Source organism: Acyrthosiphon pisum, chromosome X, assembly GCF_005508785.2.
Source record: "Acyrthosiphon pisum isolate AL4f chromosome X, pea_aphid_22Mar2018_4r6ur, whole genome shotgun sequence".
In the NCBI taxonomy this organism is placed as follows: Eukaryota; Metazoa; Arthropoda; class Insecta; order Hemiptera; family Aphididae; genus Acyrthosiphon; species Acyrthosiphon pisum.
Window position 1 is genome coordinate 67,369,389 of NC_042493.1, and position 24,807 is coordinate 67,394,195.

Here is a 24,807-nt window from a genome sequence, read left to right on the forward strand (position 1 = left end):
CCCCCCTGGATCCGCCACTGTTTCGAATACATTAATAATTACCTATCATTAACTACAAACATGTATTCCTGAATGAGTTTTTACTTTATTACATGTAACTATTATAATAGTAGTGTAGGTACTGTAAAGTATACTGTATTAATGGTTTGATATTTACTATAACCTTTTTTTTTTTATTATTCTGAAGCAGAATATTTGACTAAAAGTTATAATTTTTAAACGTTATATGGGTATAACTATTTTTTTTATAAACATTTGAAAAAAATACGTGTGCTTAGATTCATGAACAAATCACTTCGTATGGTACCATATTGGGTTATTATTATGTAGGTACATAATATGTTTGGTGAGTAGGGGTGAACGGGCACGCGTAGGGTGGAATTGATGATTCTCATCAGGCAACAACACGAGATGCGATGTTATTAAACTCACCAGAAGATAGATGCAGTGCGCACACAGCGCCCCGATGGCAGCTGTGCCAAACAGGCCAAAAATGAGACCGCCGTTTTTGAACGCGTTCGGCATAGCGAGGACGCCGGTACCGAGACTGCTCTTTATCAGATGTAACAAAGCGCCGGTAGCACTGGAAAACCATTTTGTATTTTAGAGACTAAGTCAGGGAGGTACAAACAATAATAATAATCTGGTTTATACTCACGTGGTCGAGTTGGAGTTGTCACGCATCTGAAACGGGTCGTACGGCAGCTGCTTTTTTCCACCCTTGGCACGACGCCACCCCTGTGTTCCGACGTTGCCGTCTCCATCGTTGGCATTGTTGCCATCTGCACCTTGGCCATTCGAATTCACTGTGTGTTTCATGCTGCGAAAACTGCAAGAAAATATGCATTATTATTAATAGGTATCCCTGTAGTAATTAGGTTTACCAATATGTGTCGTTTTTTCGTTATTATAATATAATGACCTAATATCTTCGTTAATGCATGCAAATCGTGCAATACCAAGGTATAGTATTATACTATTATATTATGGTTTCATAGATGACTAAAAAAGCCAAACGACAGATTATTGAGCCCAGAATGATGTGATGAAGAAATAAACAGTTTCATTGAATAGGAATAATAATAATATACTGGGTACCTATGATTAATATTCAATAATTCAATATTATATTATACGTAGGTACATTACCCAAACAGCTAAAGTCAAATTTTTTCATCGGGTATTGCACTTTCAAATATAAAATCTACTTCTGTTGTTTAAGAATCATTGATATAATATTTTTGTTTGAATTACGACAATAAAGTCGATAAATAGTTGACAATAATATAGTCGTACATAACATTTTTAATACAAATAATCCAATCTTAAATTATGTAGATAAATCGTACATTTTATTATAACATATATTTTCAATACAATATCCAATATAATATATATTTATACAAAATCGCTGTTCAAAATACTATTATAATTTTAGTAATCAGATTAAAAAATAAAATGAATAACTTTTTAATTGGGGTGAAAAATGTAAATATGTATGTTAGTGGACATTGTTTGCCGATCTCGCATCGGTAAAGATAAAAAAAAATATTTAAAACATATAATATAAGACAAATCATTGATTGATATTATCATGCAAATCTTTGGAATTATAAATAGTTATGTTCAAATACGATATCTAATTGAATACTAAAAATAAAAAAGTAAGACATAACTCAAACCCGTAAGTAATTTTGTGGAATCAATTAAAAACAAAATAATTAATAAATATTATATTTATGTATTATATAGAAGGACCCTCAAGTAGGGGAGTAGTCCCCTATAATATTATACTGTTGGTTCAAACAAACCCTATAGAGGTGTGATTTTGCATCCTGGTATAACTATCTGTATACGAATATTAAAAACCATTTGGAGGATTAGTTATGTTTTTTGATAGAATCTAGATGTATAAGTAGTATACGATCAGTTTTCATTAGTGAAATTAATTTAAATTATTCTTGAAGCCTACAAATAGATGCATTTTAATTATGATTATTATAAAAAAATCTTAATATTTTGGTTTTTGGTAAGACCATGCGTGTCCATGTTATATAATTTTCAAATAAATCTTAAATTTTAAAGTTGAACTACTCTAAATCATCTAAGTTATGATTATGTTTATTTTTAATCAATTGTAAAATCAAATAAAAAAAAATAGATAATTTTAAAACTAATAAAATAGTGTTATGTTAATTATATATTATAGGTATACTATATTAACCTTTTGAATGGTGATTTAGTTTGTTGAGAATTATGTTGTCAATTAGGGATTAACGGAAACATATAACTCAGTATCATACGTCGGTAAAATTGAATTCAAAAATATTCATCTAAGCTAGATCCTAGTATCTCACCTAGTATAACTAGTAATTCGTATTTATTATATTTAATGTGTATAATATGTAGTACAATAGTATTTTATTTTATATTTGGATATTTTTCTATGTATTATTGCATTAATAAGGCATTGTAAATATATCTGCATAGTTTGAATAGGTAGATAAGAAATATCTGTAACCTATGATAGCTGCACAACTTATTATTTTTAATTTTGATAATTTTTTAAAAAATGTTATTTTAAATCCCTAATTGATATACAGTATACGATAATGCATAATAATATGAAAATGTCACTAAAATGAATTGGAGCTATGTACCTACTTACCTAACTAAAGAATTTAGGAATCTTAAATATAATACATATTAAATAATTTACATTGTTACCTACATATTATTATTATATTTTATGAGCTACTGAATTATTATACTGAATAGGTACATGTATTAATGTATTATATTTTTTAGGATAACCTTGAATACTTTTATTGAGCTGTAAGTACAATAATATGTAGGTAATATTCAAATTTCAAATTGATAGGACATTTTATGAACTATATAGTTCTTTGTTTCATATAATAATCCAACATAGTTTATCTTTAAATAATATTATCAATTTCTTTTGAATGATATTTTTTTTTATAACATTTCATAAAAATGTGTCTATTGAATATTTGAAACCATTTATAAATCATAATTTGGACTGCCCGGAATTCCTAAGAAATATTTGTTTAGTTCCAATTAAATAATTAAAAATACATACTCGATTACGATTTGAAGTACAATATTATATGTTAAAATGATTCTAAGTGCTCATCAAACAATAATAATATATAGTTTGTTCTTATGTCTTTTTGAACGGCAACCGTTTGTATGTACAATTTTACAAAGTGTACAGTGATATCCCTATCAGAAAGACTTTTCCCTATAAGCACAATAAATACTGCCTTCGTCAACACACACACGTATCGTATAACTACATTGGACGCAAATACGATGATAAAGACGAGCAAAAAAATAAAATAATCATGCGAAATAATAACTGTTAACACTCGTCGAATCACTCGAATCTCAAGAGTAGGTATCTACCGGTATGATAAAAAATATACAATCTACTTATTTCACCGTGCTTCCTCTTATCGCCGACATCCCGCAGTCGTTATATTATCTTACGCAAGACACAAACACGCGTGGCAGGCACCTGAAGCCTAATCGTCTTATATTACTTATGTACATTGTACATTTCTTGTTTCCTATTAATTAAGGAAAAGCTTCTAGCAAAAAATGTTTACATCCTCTCGAGACTCGAGGGAGCGGTGGCGGCCACTCTAGATGACGGTTGCGTCACGCATCACGACGCATAATATTCTACCTTACTCATAATTATATCCAGATACAACATGTTTCCACACTCATATAATATTATAATATGAGAAAAAAGACGTCGACGACCTCCACACGATCGTGATGACACATGTATACAGTATACGTGCAAATGACAAATAAAAATAACCTATCGAACTGAATAAAAGAAAGCGAAAAACAGTTCTTACCTTTAGCAGCTGGGGTTGCAGGTGCTGGTGGTGATGGTGGTGGTGATTTTGAGATGTGCTACTGGTGACCGTGCAGCAGCGAAAACGCCGCGATTTTTCTTTGCTCGCCGCAATTGTCACGGTCGCTGCTGCTGCTTTTCTCGTCCAGTCGTTCCGGCGTCTGGTCAGTTTATTCAGCGTGCCAGGCGTACAGGCAGGCTGTCCGTCTGATGTCAGTGGCGACGACGAACTGAACAGATTTATTTTCGACTTAAGGCGAATATGAGTAATATATATAACGACGACGATAACGACGACGACGACAGTTTATTATTATCAAAATATTTTAATTAATTTCGATGCCGATTATGTAGATGGCAGCCGGTCATCATTATCCGTCAGTGGTGACTTGTATTCTCTTTAAATCTGCGCTTGCTGAACTATTTTCTCGATAAATGTGGCGAAGTCGTCGTGTTACTGCTGAAGGTGCTGCTTTGTAACTAATACGCGACTATCAAACGAAACTATTATATGTCAATGAAGAACGAATTTGACAACAGAATGTAATAATAATATTGCATAGAGACGACATAATTATAATTGAGTGCGTAGATTGCACTAATTTGTCTTAATGATAGAATCAATCGGAGCAGCTATACGTCCCAAAGTGGTGACGGCGGCGCCTTGTAATGACAATAGCGATAACGCGCGCGATAATAATATAATTATTACTCTGACCATGGGCGTCGAGCGAGCAACACGCGTAACCAAATGCAATTTGAACGCGCGGAAAACCGAACACCAATAATAATAATATTGCATAATGTGCATAATATGCCAATAATATGTTATACATTTTATTATTAAACGATATCACATATTATAATAATATACGACGACGATAGGACAGTTAGCATGTTCATTGTTCACTGTATACCTATGTATCCCGTGGTTTAATTATACGTCGGGATCACCTATTGATTTTTGTAGGAATCGATTTCGGTTATCGCATTATTAACATATATACTTATTAAAATAATATATAATAATATAATAGATATTCATATCTGCTATATGAATCAATATCCAATTATTTTAAGTACCTACGATAGTATTCGTAATTGTTGTGGTACGAATTACTATTTGCGCGTTAATTATAAAAACGTTCTTTACGAATTATTTTATCAAAACAACATATATAATATATATTATGTTATTATTTTTGTCATTTAAATTGGCTGAACCGTGATAGCATAGTTTATTATAAGATTCAATATTTATAAGAAGTTGGTGACTTCTTCTAACGAGTTTTTTGTCTTGTTCAATATTATCATGTCATACTTTCATTGTAGGTACAGTTGTAAAGCATAAAGCGAGGATTGTATATCTATACAAAATAATAATAATAAGATTCAAAGTTTTATCGGCGCTAAGTTGTTTTGTTTTTATCAAAAGCAGTTATTTTGTTTTTATTTGTTAAAATGCGTAATATAAGTTATAAGACAATATTGAAGGTGTTGGAGCAAACATTTAAGGAATAGTTGAAATTATCATTTATCATGATATTCCTTCGTAACGGTATCATTACTTAACAAATTTCATTGCAATATCTATATTTTTTAATCAATGATGCATTCCTGTGGTACCAAATACCAATAATAACTAATAAGTACTACAAAATTTAAAAAAAATGATAACTGTACGGCTACACGATAATCAATAATTATAAAATAGTTTATAAATTAATAATTATTTTAAGCAACGTTTAGATGAAATATTTTATATCTTATATCTACTTTGGTATATCTTAATAAAATAATAAGTCATATTATTAAAATTTTTATTTTGAAACCATTTGTTATTTTAATTAATATTATATAATTATATTTTATGACATATTATCTATATTGTGGTTATATGATTTAATTTTAAAAGGCCAAGTTAAAATTCTTTCTTTAAAATTATTATTTATGTCTAATCGGAATTGATATTTTTTATACATTTTGAATAGTTACATATAATATTTTTTTATTAATTGAATAAAGATTATATATTACGATGATTATATACCTACACAGTTTTAAGATATTATGTATGTATATCTAACTATACGTTGTTATAACCTCTTGTTAGTGTTTGCATTAGACATTAGTACTTAACTACTTTTTGAATAAATATCATAAATGTTCAATGTTGATGATAAAAATTATTAAATTCGTACTGTAAGATTGTCTGATTTAATCTGAATTAATTGTAACATGAATCATTTTCTATTAAGATTATAATTTATTATTGGTGTACCTAATATAACTAAATCAACTTAATTATAGCGTTTCGTATTAGTATTTATTTATAGAAAATAAATACCTATTCGGTGTTCCTATAGAATTAAAATATTTAGCTTAGTATTATAAGAATTTAAACTAACTTCAATTATTGAGTACTTTTTTTCTCGTCATAAGTTTTTGTGAGCATTTATTTTTTAGTACTTGAATTTATCTGTTTTTTGAAAACTTATCTACTGGTACCTATTTTTATTCATCGCTTCAATTAAAGCTTATACTTCTAAGAAAGTATTATATTTTTTATTGTGTTAAAAAATGTTACAGTTAAAAATGTAAATATACTTGTAATATATATTTTAAATTCTATTATAACTGTTTAAATGGAACTTTTGAAATCGTTCTATCTCCCGTTATAATGTAAAAGGCTATAATAAGTAATATTACCTATAATGTGCACTAATAAAAAATTTAAAAAGGTGGGCTGGTAGGTATCATTCTGCTGTAAATTAGCTATTTTAGGTGTCATGTGGGTCACTGTAATGGATGTGTTAAATTTGAATTCAATGGTATAATATTATCATTTCATTCAAAATAAGATTTTAAGCAACAAGTATATATTATGTATATTTTATTGGAATTTTTTTTGTTAAAGTTTCAAGTAATCACGAATAATAAAATTAATAATAATAATAATGATTACAAAAAAATAACTAAAATCGTTATTCTCCATTTAAATATCTAGTTTCGTACACATTTTAACTTAAAATTTATACTAAAAACAAACCTTGTGAATATAATTTTTAGACTATGATATACTTGAGAAACATTGTTTCAAATTTTCAATCCACGTAGCTATAAAAAATGACAATTTATCAATTTTTAACTACAAAATAATTTGCAATTTGATATACATTATTATCAGCCGTTTTGATAAATTTTGTCGACATTTGATCTTTAAATACGTATTAAAAAATTATTATGCTTAAATATTTTAATATTTTTGAACTGCTAGTATTACAACTTGAGTAAAGTAGTATTTAATTTGCGAGCTTTTTGACACAGCTAAATATCTTTTACCGATATTGGAGAAAATATTACTATTAATATAATGGCTCAAAAAGAGTTGAAAATATTCTGAAAATGTTATCATGTATAGAAAATGATAAAATAAACATTCGATGAAAATCTAAAGTATCTGTCTTATTCATTTTTGAAGTACAACCATATGAGAAAATCGTTCCTTGAGAAATTAGTTTACGAAATATCCATTGTCTAAGCAATTAGAATTTCAGACGCTCATTTAAAATGTATAAGACTAGAAAGTAAGTTTTTTTTTTTATTAAAAGTAGATTAACATATGAGGAAAATTTATTAAACTTTCAAGTCTTTTGACCGAGTGAAATATGTTTTATCGAAAATTATTTTAATGAAAATAATGAAAATCGAAAATGTCATAAGGAAAAAATTTAAGGGGGATTTGATACCGCAATTTTCTGTTTTTGTCTAACACACGCGCGACATAGTGTTTTAGACGCTTTTTTTGCCAAATATACTAATTGATCTAATGAAGCGATAATAATTCTAAAAACAGATTTAAATTTTCCGTCAAGTCTACTTGAAATCGACTTTTCCACATTTTTGATTTTTTGATTTCAACTTCTCCAATAATTGAAATACCAGAATTTTTAAGTACTCTTTTTGAATATGAAATTTTTAATAATTTGGGGGGATAATATCAAAAACGTGGGAAAGTCGATTTCTAGTTGACATGATGACAAGTTCAAATCTGTTTTCAGTGTTCTTATTGCTTCATTAGATCAATTGGTATGTTTGTCAAAAAAACTCGTATACTATGTCACGCGTGTGTTAGACCAAAAATAGATAATCACGGTATCGAATCCCCTTAAAAAAGTTAAAATATTTTGGATATGTTATTGTATTTAGAAAATACTAATATAAAAATTTGGTGAAAAAATCATGTAGGTATTTATATTTTTTTCTTATTACACCAAAACATAATATCGATTATATCAAAACTTAGTTTTGCATACAAATTCCCGTTTTTCCTTCCTTAATTTTTCTATGTTTTCCCCGACGCTTTTGATAACTTCTGGAAATTTTGAAGTTTGACTCTCGTATGCATCAACTAGTTTCACTTTCCCACCGGTAAAGATGCTAAAGTTGAAGATCTTAGCATTGTTTCGGCTACTTATCGTGTAAACAGACACATACAACAAAAAAGAAATACTCATAATTGTAAGATCAATACATATCCATCATCGCTTCACTCAGAATCCAAAATATTTTTTTTAAATATTGTACCCATACAAAAATATCCACCGTTAGATGTTAATTAATTGGTATTTCGATAAGGTACGGCGAAACAAAACTTTTTGTGTTTTTAATTTTGTTGTGTATACATATATATATATATTATACATTATTGCATGGTTGTGATGGCAAAAGTTGATTACCGAGAAGGTTAAGTACCTACGATATGTTTTCGATACTACAGTAGTTTTAATTTTTAATGACCTACATTATTGATACATCAATACAGATACCTACTTAAATAAATAATTATTTTATTTTCATGGCAATGCGCCGTCGTTATCTCGAAAATTATAAATGCGCTCTTCCATATAATTGTTTTGAACTATTTGAGATGTAGACATATGTATAAAATAATACATAATACTATAATCTATATACGGTTATATACGTCTACTAAATTGTTAATGATATTATCTTGTTATTATTAATTTAATGTAACACCATATTATCATTTAAACTATCTATGTAAAATGTAAATCCATAAAATCAGTAGCAATCGTTCAAGACCGCAACTACAGTTTTTTTTTTTTTTTTAATTGTATCAGAAGTTAATGTGATTCAATTTCTGCCAATGTTGTCAAGATTACATAATGTAATACACAGCATTTCAAGAAAATGTATTGACATTTAATGTATGAGTATCTGAGTATCTGTCAGTGGACATGTAGGTATTTAATATACCTTCGTCTTATTAGATTTAGAACAACAAATTAAATAATTTCAAAACGTAGTTAAATCAGAATGTACCTACTAAAACAAATGTATTTATAACTAACATATAAATTGAATAATTAATCCTAAGTGAATAGACAATAAGTATACCTATATCTATGATGTATTGTACACGTAAAACATTGTTTATTTAATAGTTTTACTTTTTCACAACTTCAATTTGAATGGCATGGTTTTAATTAAAATCAAAATGATATTTTACATATTACATTTTTTTTAAAGATTATTTTAATAATTTAATTTTGTTAGATAATAAATAATAATAATGGATTCACCAAAATATTATTTTTATAATTTCTTACCTACGCTACTTTTTGACATTTTTATTAAAACAGTTTGATTTTTTATAAATATATGATAATTTTATCTGTTGAGTAGATACTAAATATACAAATAGAACTATTATATGCAGGTAAAAACTCAAAAGTTTGTTTGATTAAAAATCAAATATTTTGTTGTGGAAAAAGGAAATGTTCAATAGAAAAAATGTAATGTAAGTATAAATAAATGAATGTAATGATCATATAAAACAACTACATAGTTTATTAATTGTTAACAAATTGGACATATTTTTGCTCATAGCTATAGATTTTTGTTCAGTTTTAATTTTATGCATCATAACATGCAGTCGTATCATTATTAAAACTTGCAGTAAAACCACAAAATTTAATACAAGATAAATTAAATATTATTTAATTCTAATGAAAATTTGAAAATCATGTTTTTTGTGATTGAAATCCTGAAAAGCTACCCAGTTAATAATAATTTTAAGTATTATATTTTTTATTTTTATAATTTAGTTCAATTTTTTTAATGGATTTTTTTTTTAAAATTGTTATTCATGTATTACAATTTGCAATCTAATCCAATCTAAAATTCCTTTTTTTTTATCGTCACATTGTTTATTATTAGTATTGATTTAGAAACATAAAAATAAAAAAGTGTAGGTATCTATACAGACAAGATCATTGATACGTATCAATATATTTAATTATATTTATATTTTATTTTCATTTATTTACCATTCGATATATAACACGAATACCCATACAAAACTGTACTACCTAAAGTTTAACTATTTAAAAAAGACTAAAATAAATAGTAGGTAGGTACTATAAATTATAAGAGTGGCGTACATAGATATTTCCAATGGGATGAGGTGTTGAATTAAAAAATCATATCTATATATGTATAATATATAACAAAATATTTTTAAAATGTTATTAACTAAATATTATTTACCTATACGTATACTAAAAAAAATACCTTGGTGATTGAACACCCTCCCCCCTCCGTGAGTGTACGCCACTGTATTATAAACACTGTATCATTGGACAACTTTATAATACCTAGGTAGTACTACAGTAAAAAAAACATTTTGTGAATAATTATTAGTATCCGTTGCAGTCAATTGTACATTTATGACAGTTCAATAAAAGACAAGGCACACAAATACGGGCACCTGCTTCAGGAACATCTCAAGTATGTCACTGAAATTGCTGCACATTGCATTTTGTTTTTTTGTATGGTTTATCTCTGTACATAATATTATTATGTATCAAGTTATATTTATTTATTAAAATACGCTGTTTTAGGAAACACATTGAATTGTATAGGTACTCTAATTTTTGAGGTATTTATTATTTAGGTACTTATAACTATTGGCGGTTATTAGGATATGATGATGTTTATTTAGGATAACAATATAGTGACGAAAAAATAACACAATATAATATACTACAATATGATTATATTAATAAATTAAATCTACGGTTAAAAATATTACGAAAAATTCAAGCAAAACAAATCAGTCGCTTAAGGATTAACATTTAACGGTATAGACATGTATGAGGAACATCGTAGGAAATTCATAACAATAACGAGTGCTATATCGGTTATGTTCAATATTATGTACATTGGCAGTCTTTAATATTAATAATATTAATATTATATTATGTGTGGTCCGGCACTAGTGCAAACATTTCTCTTAAATTATAAAATGCGCCACCGGCCAGCGCGGATAAGGCTAGTATTACGTATATAAAATTTTTTATGTGTCTCAACGTTCTTCGGGCGCCGATTTTTCTCATTTTCAAATTGTCATCTCTTGACGTCAACGCTGCAGCTGACGCCAATCCAATTCCGTCGAATTCCAGATCGACATCGAGTTCGCTATAGTCTTCTTCACTGCGCACGTCCCAATACCATACAGTCTCCAAAGCTGCAGGTACTAGTAAACCAAGGACTGAAAACCCAACCGAGCCAACCAGCGAGATCATTGGCCCGACATCTGGTACGATCGTCGCCACAATTACTGCAATCACACGTAAAACCATAAAACGTCCATTAATAATTTACCCATCAACTTGTCACGATCGAACTCAAACTTGATAATTTGTTAGTCGGTAAATAAAATGTGCGATAACAGACACGAAACGATATACCTACTCCAAGTCATCAAGTATCAAGTTCGCACATTTGCATAATACGATTAATATAAATCTACGCCAGATATTATGTCTTGTGTATTCGCTTACCGGTTCCGATTATCAGTGAAAATCTCATTAATTTATATTGATTGTTCATTTCTGACACTTCTTGTGTGGCCGATCCAGTTCTCGGAAAAACGTTTGTGTCAGACCTTCTTTTCAGCCATTGCCACACAAGGTCTGCAGTGACGGTCAGCTGAAGACCGTAAGTCATCAATATACCCAACGTCACTGCAATTTTCACACCTTCTGAAAGACTGTACAAACACGAAATCGACAATTACAGTATAATAAATAAAAACTCATCACGAGACACACCGTTTATAGGCGTATATATATGCAGAATATTATGTCAACCTGTTATCTGATGGTAAGTTGAGTGGAACACTACCCAAGCATCGTTCCCCGTAGCGTATATAACCGAAAAATCCCAAAGCGCCGTTGAGTATTACAATGATCAACATTGACCAATGTAGAGTGTAGCCGGGTGGTCCCGCGAGTTCACGTGGTTTTTTCATGGAGTTTTCAATGTGCATCAACTTCATACGTGAAAGGTATTTGAGGGTATTTGAGTACGGCATGAGATGGACGGATGGATGACATTGAACAAGAAAGAGCAAAATATAGTCTTAAATATAGTAATCTAGCCCTTAGACAGTGATGCTTTATTTAAGGGGCGAAGGTAGAATGTCTTATAATTTATAAATATATATATTATGCTTATAGATTTACCGTAACCATATTCTAATGACTAGTTATATACTAATCAATAGGACATTTAAATATCCAAACGGACGAACATTTTTTTTACACATTTGCACCGCCCCCCACCCCACCCTTATACATTTTTTTCAAATGAAGCACTATCTATAAGTATAATATATGTTTATTATTATTTATTACTTATATATTATATTATGTATATTATATACTATATTATTTCTAAGTAATTTCAACTTTAGATTTGAAGAAAAACTATTTTGTAACATATAAATATGGGATTTTCCTATACACACAATATATTATATATTATTATGATACTATATATATTTAAAATGTGTTGTTATTGCTATAATCATTCACGGTTATAGCATATAGTTACCTAACTACTTAAATTAAGTAGGCAGTGAACTACTATAAATACTATACCTAATAGTAATTTTTACTCGAGGATAATATCGGAACACGTTAAATTTATTTTCTTATTGCTTTTAAAATAACATGTTAGGATTCTATAGTTGTTGTTTTACATATTTTTCAGTGAGCCTTACTAGTTATATTGTGCTATAGAAGTTATGTAAGAATTTACGATCAAGTATAACTCGTACATCTATGTTTGTACTTATGTTAAATAACATTGATTAGACTTTTAAAATTAAAAACTTTCGAACACAAAAAAACGTGCATGGTATACCTAAATTGTAATATTATATAGGTATCATATAAATGTGATATAAATTAGTTATACTAATCCAAGGAAATAAAAGTATTTTACTTGACGCAATATTAAAATAATAACACTATTATTATGTCGTAAAAATGATTTTAATTGAGTCAATAAAGTCGAAAAAAACGGACGATTATAAAATTCCACCAATTATATAAATACCTATTTTGTACGTATATGTAAATATCACCGGTATATATTTTTAGCCTGAAAAATATGTACGTCTCACTGGTACCAACTGTCGACCTGCAAGATATATGTTAACTCTACCGATATTATTTTTTTGACAAGTTAAATTATAATTTTTGAATTTTAAATAAGATCTAAATTGTATTAAGTATATTATTGATACATATTTTTTCCTCGATTTAATGTTAAATCGTAATGCATTCAATGTTATCGAATATAATTTGTATTCCTTGAATATTTGATTTTTTGGTTATTATCGTGTAGATTATGGTAGTATTACATTGTAAAGTGAACGTTTTTCAAACTCTTATAACTATAACTACACATACGAGTAGTTGAAAAATTTAGTTTAATTAATTAATTTTTATTGTACAGACATATGTGTGTATAATTGCGCTACAAAATATAGATTTGATTTTGTGTATAGTATCTGTGAAATTTATATTATTTATATAGATATACAGGATATAACAGGAACACTAGACAAAAAAAAAAAAAAAAAAAATGATGCTATGTAAACGTTGACAAAATTTGTTAAAATTATATAATTAGTAAATAATTTAAGAAATATACTCACGTTACCAAATTCCCAAAAATAATATTTTGTAAAACGTTATTACGTTCCAAATTAATTTAACCAAAAAAATTTTGATATTTTTCAAAATTCTAAAAAATAAACTACTTGACTTAGATAAATGTTTTTTCCATCAAAATTATTATTCTTATAATCAGATTCACAAATTGGCAATTTTTAATTTATCCAAAAAAATTAAAATAAAAATAAAAATTTTTTATTTTCAGTAAAAATAAAAATAATTTTTTTTTATATTATACGTGTAATGCAAGTAAATATAAATTATTAACTAAAAAAAAAAGTAAAATAAAATATCGATTAGAATAAAAGTTATCTATCAGGTCTTCCTGTTACACGCTGTATAATAGAATTTAAGAGGACACTACTGTAAGGACATTATCTGTGTTTGTATGTGGGTTTTTTTTACAATAATTCAGTTTTTAAGAGAGTTAATATGTAAATTTTTAAATATAGCCCACTGGTAACCAAATGTCTAAATCTCATAAATCTAAACGGAACGATTTAATAACGCATATTATTTTTCCTTTGTTTTGGCCACGCTGTTTACATAAATGTGGGCTTACACTATAAAAAAGAAAAATATGTAAAAAAAAACAATGCTCACCATTCCCACGCCCTCCATGGAACACAATGCACTTCCTGCAAAAAGTGTCCAACGAGTCATTGGCCACACTACCAATTTGGCCCGTTCTTCTGCATTGAGAGGGTTGCGTCCATTATCATCAGTAAAAATAAAATAAAACAATACTACAGTGCCCGCTGAAATTAGCCCATTGGCGATAACTGAGAATGGTACGAGGTATCTGATTAATTGAATCATTCCCATAGGAATGATCAGCAAGGCTACGAACAACGGGTACCAACGGACATTCAATCCGTGTAATGCATACCACAAAGAGCCCATTTCTGAATCCTTAGTATGAATGTCGACAAGCTGTAACAGAAAAGACGGAGGGTGGATAATGTGCGATTGTTAATATACGTATTTTAGAACCGTAAAAGGGCTGTATATTATTATAAAGACGTGTACACGGCAGTGCGTTCAACGATTCTCGGTATCAAGTTTGCAGAAAATTCAAATTATTTTATTCAGACTTAATTCAAATTGCTTTTCAAGCTTATGATAATCTGCAGCAGTGTGGGTAGTACTTAATATCTACCATCATAATCCCAAAAAAGTATTGCGTTTAATTAATAGCCTTAAGGATAGGTATAGCAGCATGTTAAAATAAATTTTCGTTGTGAACAATTACAATTTTAAAGATATTTTTCAATCATTTTAAATTAAACTTAATAATAAATCAGTTATAAGTATTATGTCAAAAATCAAATTTCAAAAATATTTATGTACCTCTTAATATTATATACTACAGGGACTTCTATAAGATGTATATATTTATAACTTATAAGTGTCTATTAATTATTATGAGTATGAATAATAATAACTAATAACGATCTCGTTGGCAGTATTTTTACTCGCGTAAGTATAAGTAGGTATACAATATAATATTAATAGTATAAACAAGGCGTCTCACGTTGATACAATTTTTCGAACTATTTTTTCATTAAAAAAATAACTTTGGACTGTTACTATACATTTATACTGCATATTAAAAAGAGAGAATCGTTATAATTCACTGTAGGTATATTTTTGTTTAAATAAAACTATACATGTAAATTATGAACTCGCAATATTAAATGAATTCGAATGTTGGTTTTCGTAGTTTATACAAATATGAGATAGCCAACTTTTAATAAACTTTAGTTGGGTACCTACTACATTTATGTAAATATTTTGAGGACCGAATTACTTTTTATAATGTGTTTTTATATGATATTTGAAGCGTCGAAAAACCTATATGTTAAGTCCAGTGAACTGTGCAGTATAAATGTAAGAGGATAAACGTGGTGAGGTACCATGTATGCAGTACAAATAAACGTGTTAATGTTGGTACTTATTTTATGTTATTATTAACTGTCCGGCATGTATATAATTACTAGGACTTGTCTGCGTCGTACCTGCTTGGTGGTGCTTGCCACGATGCACACGTAGATGATGTTGACCCCGTAATAAGTCACGATCAATGAGACAGTGGTTAACTTTCTGTTCGCAGTATTTGGAGTTACGGCAGTGAAGTAAGCAAACAAACAAACAAACAAACAAACAAACAAAATATTATTATTTAATATTATTTGATGGTTAGTAATAAATCGGTTAGCGCGAGATTCAGTTCAGAAATGTATAATATTGCAATATAGAGAGTGTATAGGAGTGGTCCCTTGGTACACATGACTCAGAATCCTAAAAATCAAAGGGACCCTGCTACATGATATTATTATTGTATTTTCGGAGGGTTCGAAAACCGTATGTACGCAGCAGCTGCTAACTATGTACCTACCTACTTCGACCTTTATACGATAAAACATACGTACATATACGGCTATACCACGAAATTTTTGTCGTCCAAATACATATTTGATATGATTATTAAATTGAAATCCGACATACTACATTATATACTATGTGTATAAGTACTTATTTTTATAGTTCGAAATTTTCGTATCATCGTTATAATATAATAAAATATTATGCCACTTGTCGAAATCGGCTATAGTTCTGTGTAGGTAAATATTACAATTTAATATGTAAATATATATGTTTACGATTTATGTCAAGAATAGGCGTGATCGAAGGGTATTATAATTTATATATTTTATATACGTACTTGGCAAATGGGGCCCATGATGCGAAGCGGCCTCCTGAGCCGTACTTAAACACTGCCTCTACTGTGTCCGGGTAGTCCATTGGTTCCAACACTAGTTCACTGCTATTAATATCAATCGGCTCTCCGTCATGCTTGCGTTCAGTCCCATCATTATTTTTATTTTTTTCTGCCAAAATTGCGGCAGCGTATTTACCGGATCGCAATTTCTGGGAGATACGAACCTACACACACGTACAATTGAGTACTCATAGTACCTAAGTGACATTATTATTTAATATAACGAGAATATTGCTCAGTTGCACTACGCTTAAATCTAAAGCTATGCATATTATGCTGTTATGCATGGTCAATAGTGTTTACTCAATGAAGAAAAGTTTTAAATATAATACAATTTAAGAGATTGGTTAATTTAATTTTTTAAAAAAATTGTACTTAAACAACGCTATGAAAATATTTTACTGGTATAATGATACTTTAACTTAATTTAAATATAGGTACTTAATTAATTTAACCACAGTTTATCAAGGATTTTAATATAATATGTAAACATTACATATACTATACACATACTATATGTTAATTTTAAGATAAAGTGTTCACATACAGTTTAAATTAATTACATAATATGAAAAATATAGCATGTTTGGATTTTTTTTGTAGATATGGATTTTTAAATTTTTTACTCCTGCTTTAAGTGTGACAATGCGTCAGTGGATCGGAATGGAGGGCGGAGGTAATATAAATGATAAATATATAATATTATGTCACATACAATTTTTCTTATACTTAAAGATTGTAATTATTATTATTCGATTTTATTTTTTTCTAATTTCATGTGGAAATGAAGACTGCAGAGTGCGGTCGAAGACTGGTAGAAGGTAGACTTCTACGTAATAATATAGATATTGTTATACCGATAACCATGAATATTAAGAAGGTTTCGGATCCATTTTTCTTAGATGGTAGGCAGAAAAGAACTAGAGAAGTATAATAATCTTAGGTTTTTGGTTAAAGGAAGTTGGGATTTAATAAAGTCGCGTTAACGAAATAGTATTCATATTCCTTACGTAGGTATTCTTGTTGTATAATCGTTAATAATTTTACATTTATACATAGTTTTTTTATATAAATTATTGGTACCTACCTTGCTAATAAGATTATTTAAAATAAAAGACATATATCATTAGTTATGAATGATTTGTTATTGGAAAATAACAATGGTAAAATAACTGATGTTTACCCGGTTAAAAAAAAAAGTTTGCTACTTATTACTACCTATACATCATAATATTGTAAACATATTATATAAATATAAACAACAACAATAATAATAATATATACAGTCATAAATATAGTTAGGTTTAACATTATAATACGTTTACATATTATAATGTTTCCGATAACCATATTTTAGTTTCAGTAGCGATGTTGTATGATAATTCCGACCGGTTTTAACCGGTCGGTGGGTCAACAGTAAAAATGGTATGAGCTACCAGCTACCTGTACCTATAATATGAGAATGCGTCAGTGGATCGGAAGGGAGGGTGGAGGTAATATAAATGATAAGTATATAATATTATGTCACATTCAAATTTTAACGACGGTCGACGAATGATTATGACTTCCTAAAATTATATCAATTAACTTATTACGCAGTGAAATTTCTATAAAACAAACTTCCATTTAAGAAAATTTTTTGTTTAACGAAACAATTTTAAGAACTATAACTTTCATTGTTAATCATGCGTAAATGTATTTCTGTACAACAAATCTGATGTATAATATTTTGAACGTGCACTCCGCAAACGTATGAGGAAAAAAAAGGCCGTAACATCATGATATTATTTTCTAAGCCAAACGGGTAGTTTACTTAATGTAACATAACCTAACCTAACCATGGTGGTCTGTCGTTAATCTACAGACGCTCGCATTTTTCTTAATAAAAATGCTCAAATGTATCACAATAAAATATTAGGTATCTACATATTATAAATAAAAATGTCAATACTTACGATGAAAGACATCATATTTAGGACTGCCACTCCAAGGATCATCGTGCCTATAGATCCCACCAACAGTCCAGCATTATGAAAGGCTTCGGGCATGGCTAGAAATCCACCACCAATGGTGGATTTGATCATATGCATTAGCGCAGATGCATTTCTAGTTATGCAGCGGGTGAATGATTCAGCGAGTTGCCAGAAACCGAAAAAAACACGGTAATATGAAGAGGCATTTGATTATTTTGATTATTTTCTTTAAATTTATTATTAACCAAATACACGTATGTTGATATGTATTATACTATAATAGTTTCTTACGAAATTTTATCCTTCTTTTCCGCTACGGGTCTATCCATGTTTATCACCTCCGAATTATTGTTGGTATTATTCATGTTTGTTTATAAGATATGCGATATGTTATATTCTGAAAAATATTTATTGATTGTAGTTCTCTGCATTATATAATATAATAATTAGTAATATAGGTATATAATATTATACATTTTATCAGAAAGGAAATATGCATTATGTAAACTTGTCTAAATATCTTAATTTCTATATTTGTTAAATAAGGGAATTACTTAAATTAAAACAGAATTACTAAGAAATATTTTTATTTTAATATAGCCTAACGTGACGTATCGTAGATGACCAAAAGAAAATGCATTAAAACTGAACCAGATACGTCATTACTGTTAAAGAGTTAATAGATATGAAAATATATTAAGAACATTGGTTTTAATATATCATTCGTCTAAGCTAACAAATAGATAACCCAAAAATATAAATTAAGAAATAATAATATAATATAGTAAATACCTAATATAATTACCTAGTATAGTTTTCAATGCAAAACAATGTAATTGGGCTCGTCCCGTATTTAATATGAATAATTAAACAATTAAAAACAATGAATACCTGCATTAAAATTTATCAATATATAATAGAAATATGTGAATTCTTTTAAATAGGTAATAATCACAAAAAAATTATTTTTAACGAAAATAATTTGGCTAATGATTGGTTACCTACCTTCAACAATTTTATCAAGAAAAAATTTATCTAGTAAGAATGTGCTTTGTTTACCCGACACCAGCTGTTGTGAAATACCATACATATCATGAAATATATTTAATGGTTTTATAAAATTGGATACAACCATCCCTATATACTTCCATAGTTACAAGAAAAATGTACACATATGGAATTGATTAAGAATATTATAAGAATATAATATAGAATAAGTTTAATTATTATAATATGTATAAAGGGGCACTTGAATTATTATAGACTGAACACGAAATTTGGTACATAGAATCGTATACCAAAAAGTCTTCCAAACGAAGACGAAACAATTATAAAAATGAAATTTTATTAATTAAAATTAACTTTCCGAAATTCAATTGCTGCAGCAGCGCAAAAATGTATCCCTAAGCCAATAATGGTTTTCTTTTATAGTAGAAAAATTAAACAATTCAATAAATTATTTCGTCTATAGTCGAGTAAAAGTCACATTACTATTAAGAAATAATAAAAACTTCTGACACGTAATAGTGTGATGGACCAATGGACTATAGACATATGAAGAAATGGACTGATAATAGCGAGTGTAAATATACCCAAGGCCATCATTGTTAGTAATAGATAGCATACATTTTGGGTCCAATCGTATATTATGCACAAGTATTAGCCATCTCTTTCTAACATTGTTATTAGCACTACCCAATCTATTGCAGGATATGGGAGACGTACATTTCATAAATTACATTATGTGTTATTAGCTATATGTGATATTGATCACAATATGCTCAATTATCACACACAATTATTGTAAGCAGGGGAGGATAGGTAGTATTTATTTTACAGGAAAATATTTGAAGGGGCTCCCAAACTGAAAAAAATTTGATCGCTATGCACATGAATTTTTAAATAAAATGTTGCGTGCGAAAACGTATTTTTGGTTTGATGGGGGCTGGGAAAACGGCAAATGAGGAAAATTGAGTTGTAAGGGATTTTTGAAAAATTTCGCGAATGGTTGTACGGATTCCGTACTAAATATCTGCATAGAAGTTTCATATAAAGAAGTATTCTTGGAAATAACGGATGGGGGTGGAAAAACGTTTCTATAGCCCCCACACAAATTCTTTTATAACATTGAAAAACATTTTTTACAAATTGAGGGGGAGAATTGGGGGTTAAGGAAACATACGAGGATATTTCGGTTTTCGATTAACAATAAAAATTTAAAATAAAATGTTAAAGATCAATAAGGAAATTCTTGACTTGTCGTGGTATTAGACCCGAGAGCCCCCCCCCAACATGAACATTGAACATAGACGACAGCCCACAGGGAAAATCCATTTTTCCCTATGGGCCTATCAACCCCTGATTGTAGGTACAAATACGTTCAAATAATTATATGAGATAATGAAGAATCAAACAAATAACGGAAATGTAAAAATCACGTATTATACCACCCACTATAATAGGGACAAAAGTTTTATCATAAATACTGTCAAAATTCTTGGGGGGGGGGGGGGTGCTAAACAACTATTTATTTATTTAAAATTACCTATATGGGGCTTATATCTAAATCAATAAGGTATATTTTTGGAGGGCTAAATCTCAATCATTAGTTATTTATATTATAAAACAAGCATTAAAAAATAGATATGAAAAAGGTTTCAATTGAATAGTAAAAATACAGAAACCAATATAATACACTTGTGAATAATATTGCATAATGTTAAATTCCAAATATTTCTTATAAAAAAATTAATTTATCATAATAACATTATGAGTTATATATTTTTTTTCAGTTATCATATTAAAGTAAATAAATTATAGTTAATGTTGTACAAACATTGTCTTAATAAGTTAAAACAATTGAATGTATAATATTATAATGTGTAATATTTCATTTTCTGTTGATATGGAAATAAGAAGGTAATATTTTAAATTATTAATAAGTTTTTTTTTTATTTTAAAATCCACAGCTGACATTAACTATACAAAAATAATATTTAGAAAATACTAAATAGCAATATAATTTTAAAATTACATATTATAAATAAAAATTAATTATTAGGTACATAATAATATTCTCCATATTATAATGAGTCATTTTAGCTAGGAGTAAAATGTAAGGCTATTTAATTTATAAGAAATTACCATATAACATTTCATGCAAATTTTATGAAATCTAATGATATTTTTATTCTTTATTATATGCACAGTCGTACAGAGACTTCATTCTGAACTAAATTATAAAAAAAAAACCATTCAGTTAATAAGGACGACTTGAGAAACATTGAACTGGTCAAAGAGAAATTATATAATCATTATCGCTTATTGGTATTCATAACTATATATGACACGCATAACAAAAAAAAGAATTAGGTACATATATTATGCACATAATTAGATTGAGAATAACATTCGATAATGATTGAACGAATGCCATAAAAACTGCAAAATGTCCTAGAGTAAAACGTTGTCATATATGTATATAATACATCATACGCCTAGAATTGAGATTACTGGCAGATAAAAAAAAAAAATATCGTGTAGGATAGAAACTCAATTATTTATGAGTATCGATAGTCCTGCAAATACGTAGACGATCCACCAACATTTTATCTGCCAGTCCAGTCCACTACACTTACTTAGACTCAAAATACTTTATTAGTTATAAGTTATTGGTTGAATATTCGATATAAACGTAACGGAATTTTCGTAGAAACAATGTGCTTTAGGATATTACACAAAACATACATGTTTCAGTTAAAAAATTAGAAAAAATAAACAAACAAAAAAATCACAAATGTAGTAATAATTATTGAAGGATTTGATAAAAATTATTTCGGATGCAGCGGCATAAAACGGATGCAAAAGGCAGAAAATAAATAATAATGATCGAATGCTTCCGATAGACGGTTAGTACCTAATAATTTATGACCGGAAAAAACAAAACAAATGCCCAGTACCTTCTTACTGAATTAAACGACGCTAAAATAGTGATCGGTGAGTACGAATATTATACAATGACAGTAAATTAATAAATAATATAATAATAATAAAACGAGAAATGTATGAATAATATACTCACAAAAATGCTCCGAGCAGGCGCGGGTACAATAATGTACAATGGTTGTCGGTGGCGAGAAGAAGTGTACCGGTCGGACGTGGTCTACTAGAGGTGATGCAACTGCAACTCTGGGGGGGGGGGGGCTGACGGGTAGACGGCAACTGTTGCTGGCTATACGAACGCTGAGTCGGCTCTGTCTGTTCGCTAAGAACTCTCAATGCACAATGCAAGGGACGGGCCGGCGGACACGGTTATATAGGCGCCGAGGATCTGGTGTGGATCTCCGACGAGTTATTTGTCTAATCTCGGGAGCGCGTAGTGTGCGTGCGCGAGTGCTTGTGCGTGTATGTTTCCCCGCCGGGGTGCGGTGGTGCTGCGCATGGCCGGTCGTGCGTGGTTGGGTGGCGGTGGGGTAGCGGTCGGGTTGACATTGTGCACGGTAATGGTGGGAAGGGGACAGCCGAAACGTTTTGAACATCTAGCGAAATAGTGTGCGACACTATACCTCAATTATATATTATTATATGCCTCTACTCGCATTCTCAATATATGTATACCGTAAGAGCGGGATACTTTACTCCAGGGGTTAAACATTGCTCCAAAAAAAATATTTAGTGATATCAATCGTAGCACATTACGATTTTGAGATAAGAGATTGTAGTTTTTTTAATATTGTTCTTATTAACATTACAAATTTTTTCAAACATTTCGAACATCAATCTATTAGTTCACCTCCAAGATGTATGCCACGAAAAGAGTTGTTTTCAAAAACACAAAAACTCATAACGAAAAAGTTGTACAAAATCTAGGTGATTGAAATTTAATTTAAAATGTATTAAAAAAAGACTTTTAATCAACTAAAAAAAAAAAAAAAAATTATATTATTAAATTATATTATGTATAGGTTCAGATTAGTTAAAACACAAGCACTAAACATTGCACCAATAGTTATTATATGCATTAAAGTAAGGTAATTTTAATCATTTTGCAATGTAACCTGCAATGTATTTTACTTTGCTCCAAATTTTTGGGAATAAGTAAGTCATTTAGTATGAAATTCGAATTTTTTTGAACTGTTCTTACCTCTCAACATCTATACATATAAAGCAACGCGAACAGGTAATTTTTATCTTTGTTATTGAAGCTATAGTATAGGTTTAAATTAAAAAAGAAATATATTTGGAGCAAAGTATCCCGCTCTTACGGTATATAATATATTATTATGGTGTATAATACAAAACGCGCCACCAGATGATGCACACAACATTTTTTTACCTGGCACTTACCGGCCTACCTATTACGTTGTACCTATGTTAAGTATTGTAGGGGGATGGGGGATGCGATCCCTATTGTAATCGCAGCCGAGCAGGTGATGCGAATGACGCCGCCGTCGTGTATTATACGAAATGTATTATTATATTATATCACAATATTATAGTAACGCCGTAGCGGTGATATTTTATAACAGATTTACTGTAGCAGACACGTATAAGGTTATTATTAAGACGCAGTACTGTAGTATAAGAGACGTATCGATACATTATTCCTATTATTATTTTTTTCGGGTGAAAAAATAATAATAGTAATAATGTATCGTAATGTATGTATTATAATGAGGATGAAAACTTATATTCGTATTGGAATAGGATCGTCGTCGTTGTCGACGAAAAATATTATTTCAAAAATGATTTAACATTTTCAATAAACAAGCATATTTATGTACAATGTACGCATATTATAACAAGATTGCTGCTGCAACATAATATATCATATTATCATATTATATGTACCTAATAATATGTCAATCGATTGTACGTACGCGAAAAAATTACATTTTTGGTCTCCAAGTGTAGTAGCGTTTATCCATATAGAAGATAATATTATAATGTCTTTAAGGGGATTGGTGGCGGTGATTTCCTGTCCTTGTCTAACACACGCGCATCATAAGAATTTAGACGTGTTTTTTGTCCAACGTACCGATTGATATAGTGAAGCGATAAAAATTCTGAAAACAGATTTGAATTTGTCGTCAAGTCTACTTGAGATCG

The 24,807-nt window shown here is 29.1% G+C and overlaps 2 protein-coding genes across 4 annotated transcripts in view; both read right to left on the reverse strand.

Annotated features, from left to right (window-relative positions):
• The window catches only part of LOC100159138 (amino acid transporter), a 13,163-nt gene extending 8,660 nt beyond the window's left edge, over positions 1-4,503 (reverse strand). Inside the window, exons 1-3 of one of the 3 annotated variants that reach the window (XM_008185850.3) lie at positions 3,894-4,503; positions 659-829; positions 433-583 (exon numbers count right to left, since the gene is read on the reverse strand). In XM_008185850.3, coding sequence (XP_008184072.1) covers positions 433-583; positions 659-819 — 312 coding nt within the window. In that variant the 5' untranslated portion in view covers positions 820-829; positions 3,894-4,503. Of the gene's footprint in view, positions 1-432; positions 584-658; positions 830-3,103; positions 3,363-3,893 lie in introns of those variants that run through there. The other 2 variants (XM_029489434.1, NM_001246304.1) reach the window with 2 other exon arrangements.
• Positions 4,504-10,503: 6,000 nt separating this feature from the next.
• On the reverse strand, positions 10,504-19,109 carry LOC100575540 (proton-coupled amino acid transporter-like protein pathetic). The gene is made up of 8 exons (XM_029488567.1): positions 18,991-19,109; positions 18,682-18,832; positions 16,670-16,890; positions 15,963-16,047; positions 14,548-14,877; positions 12,070-12,251; positions 11,761-11,969; positions 10,504-11,537 (listed from the first exon to the last, which is right to left on the reverse strand). Exons 1-8 carry the CDS (start codon positions 19,062-19,064, stop codon positions 11,176-11,178), a joined length of 1,614 nt encoding a protein of 537 aa, XP_029344427.1. The 5' UTR covers positions 19,065-19,109; the 3' UTR covers positions 10,504-11,175.
• Between the last annotated feature and the right edge of the window lie 5,698 nt (positions 19,110-24,807).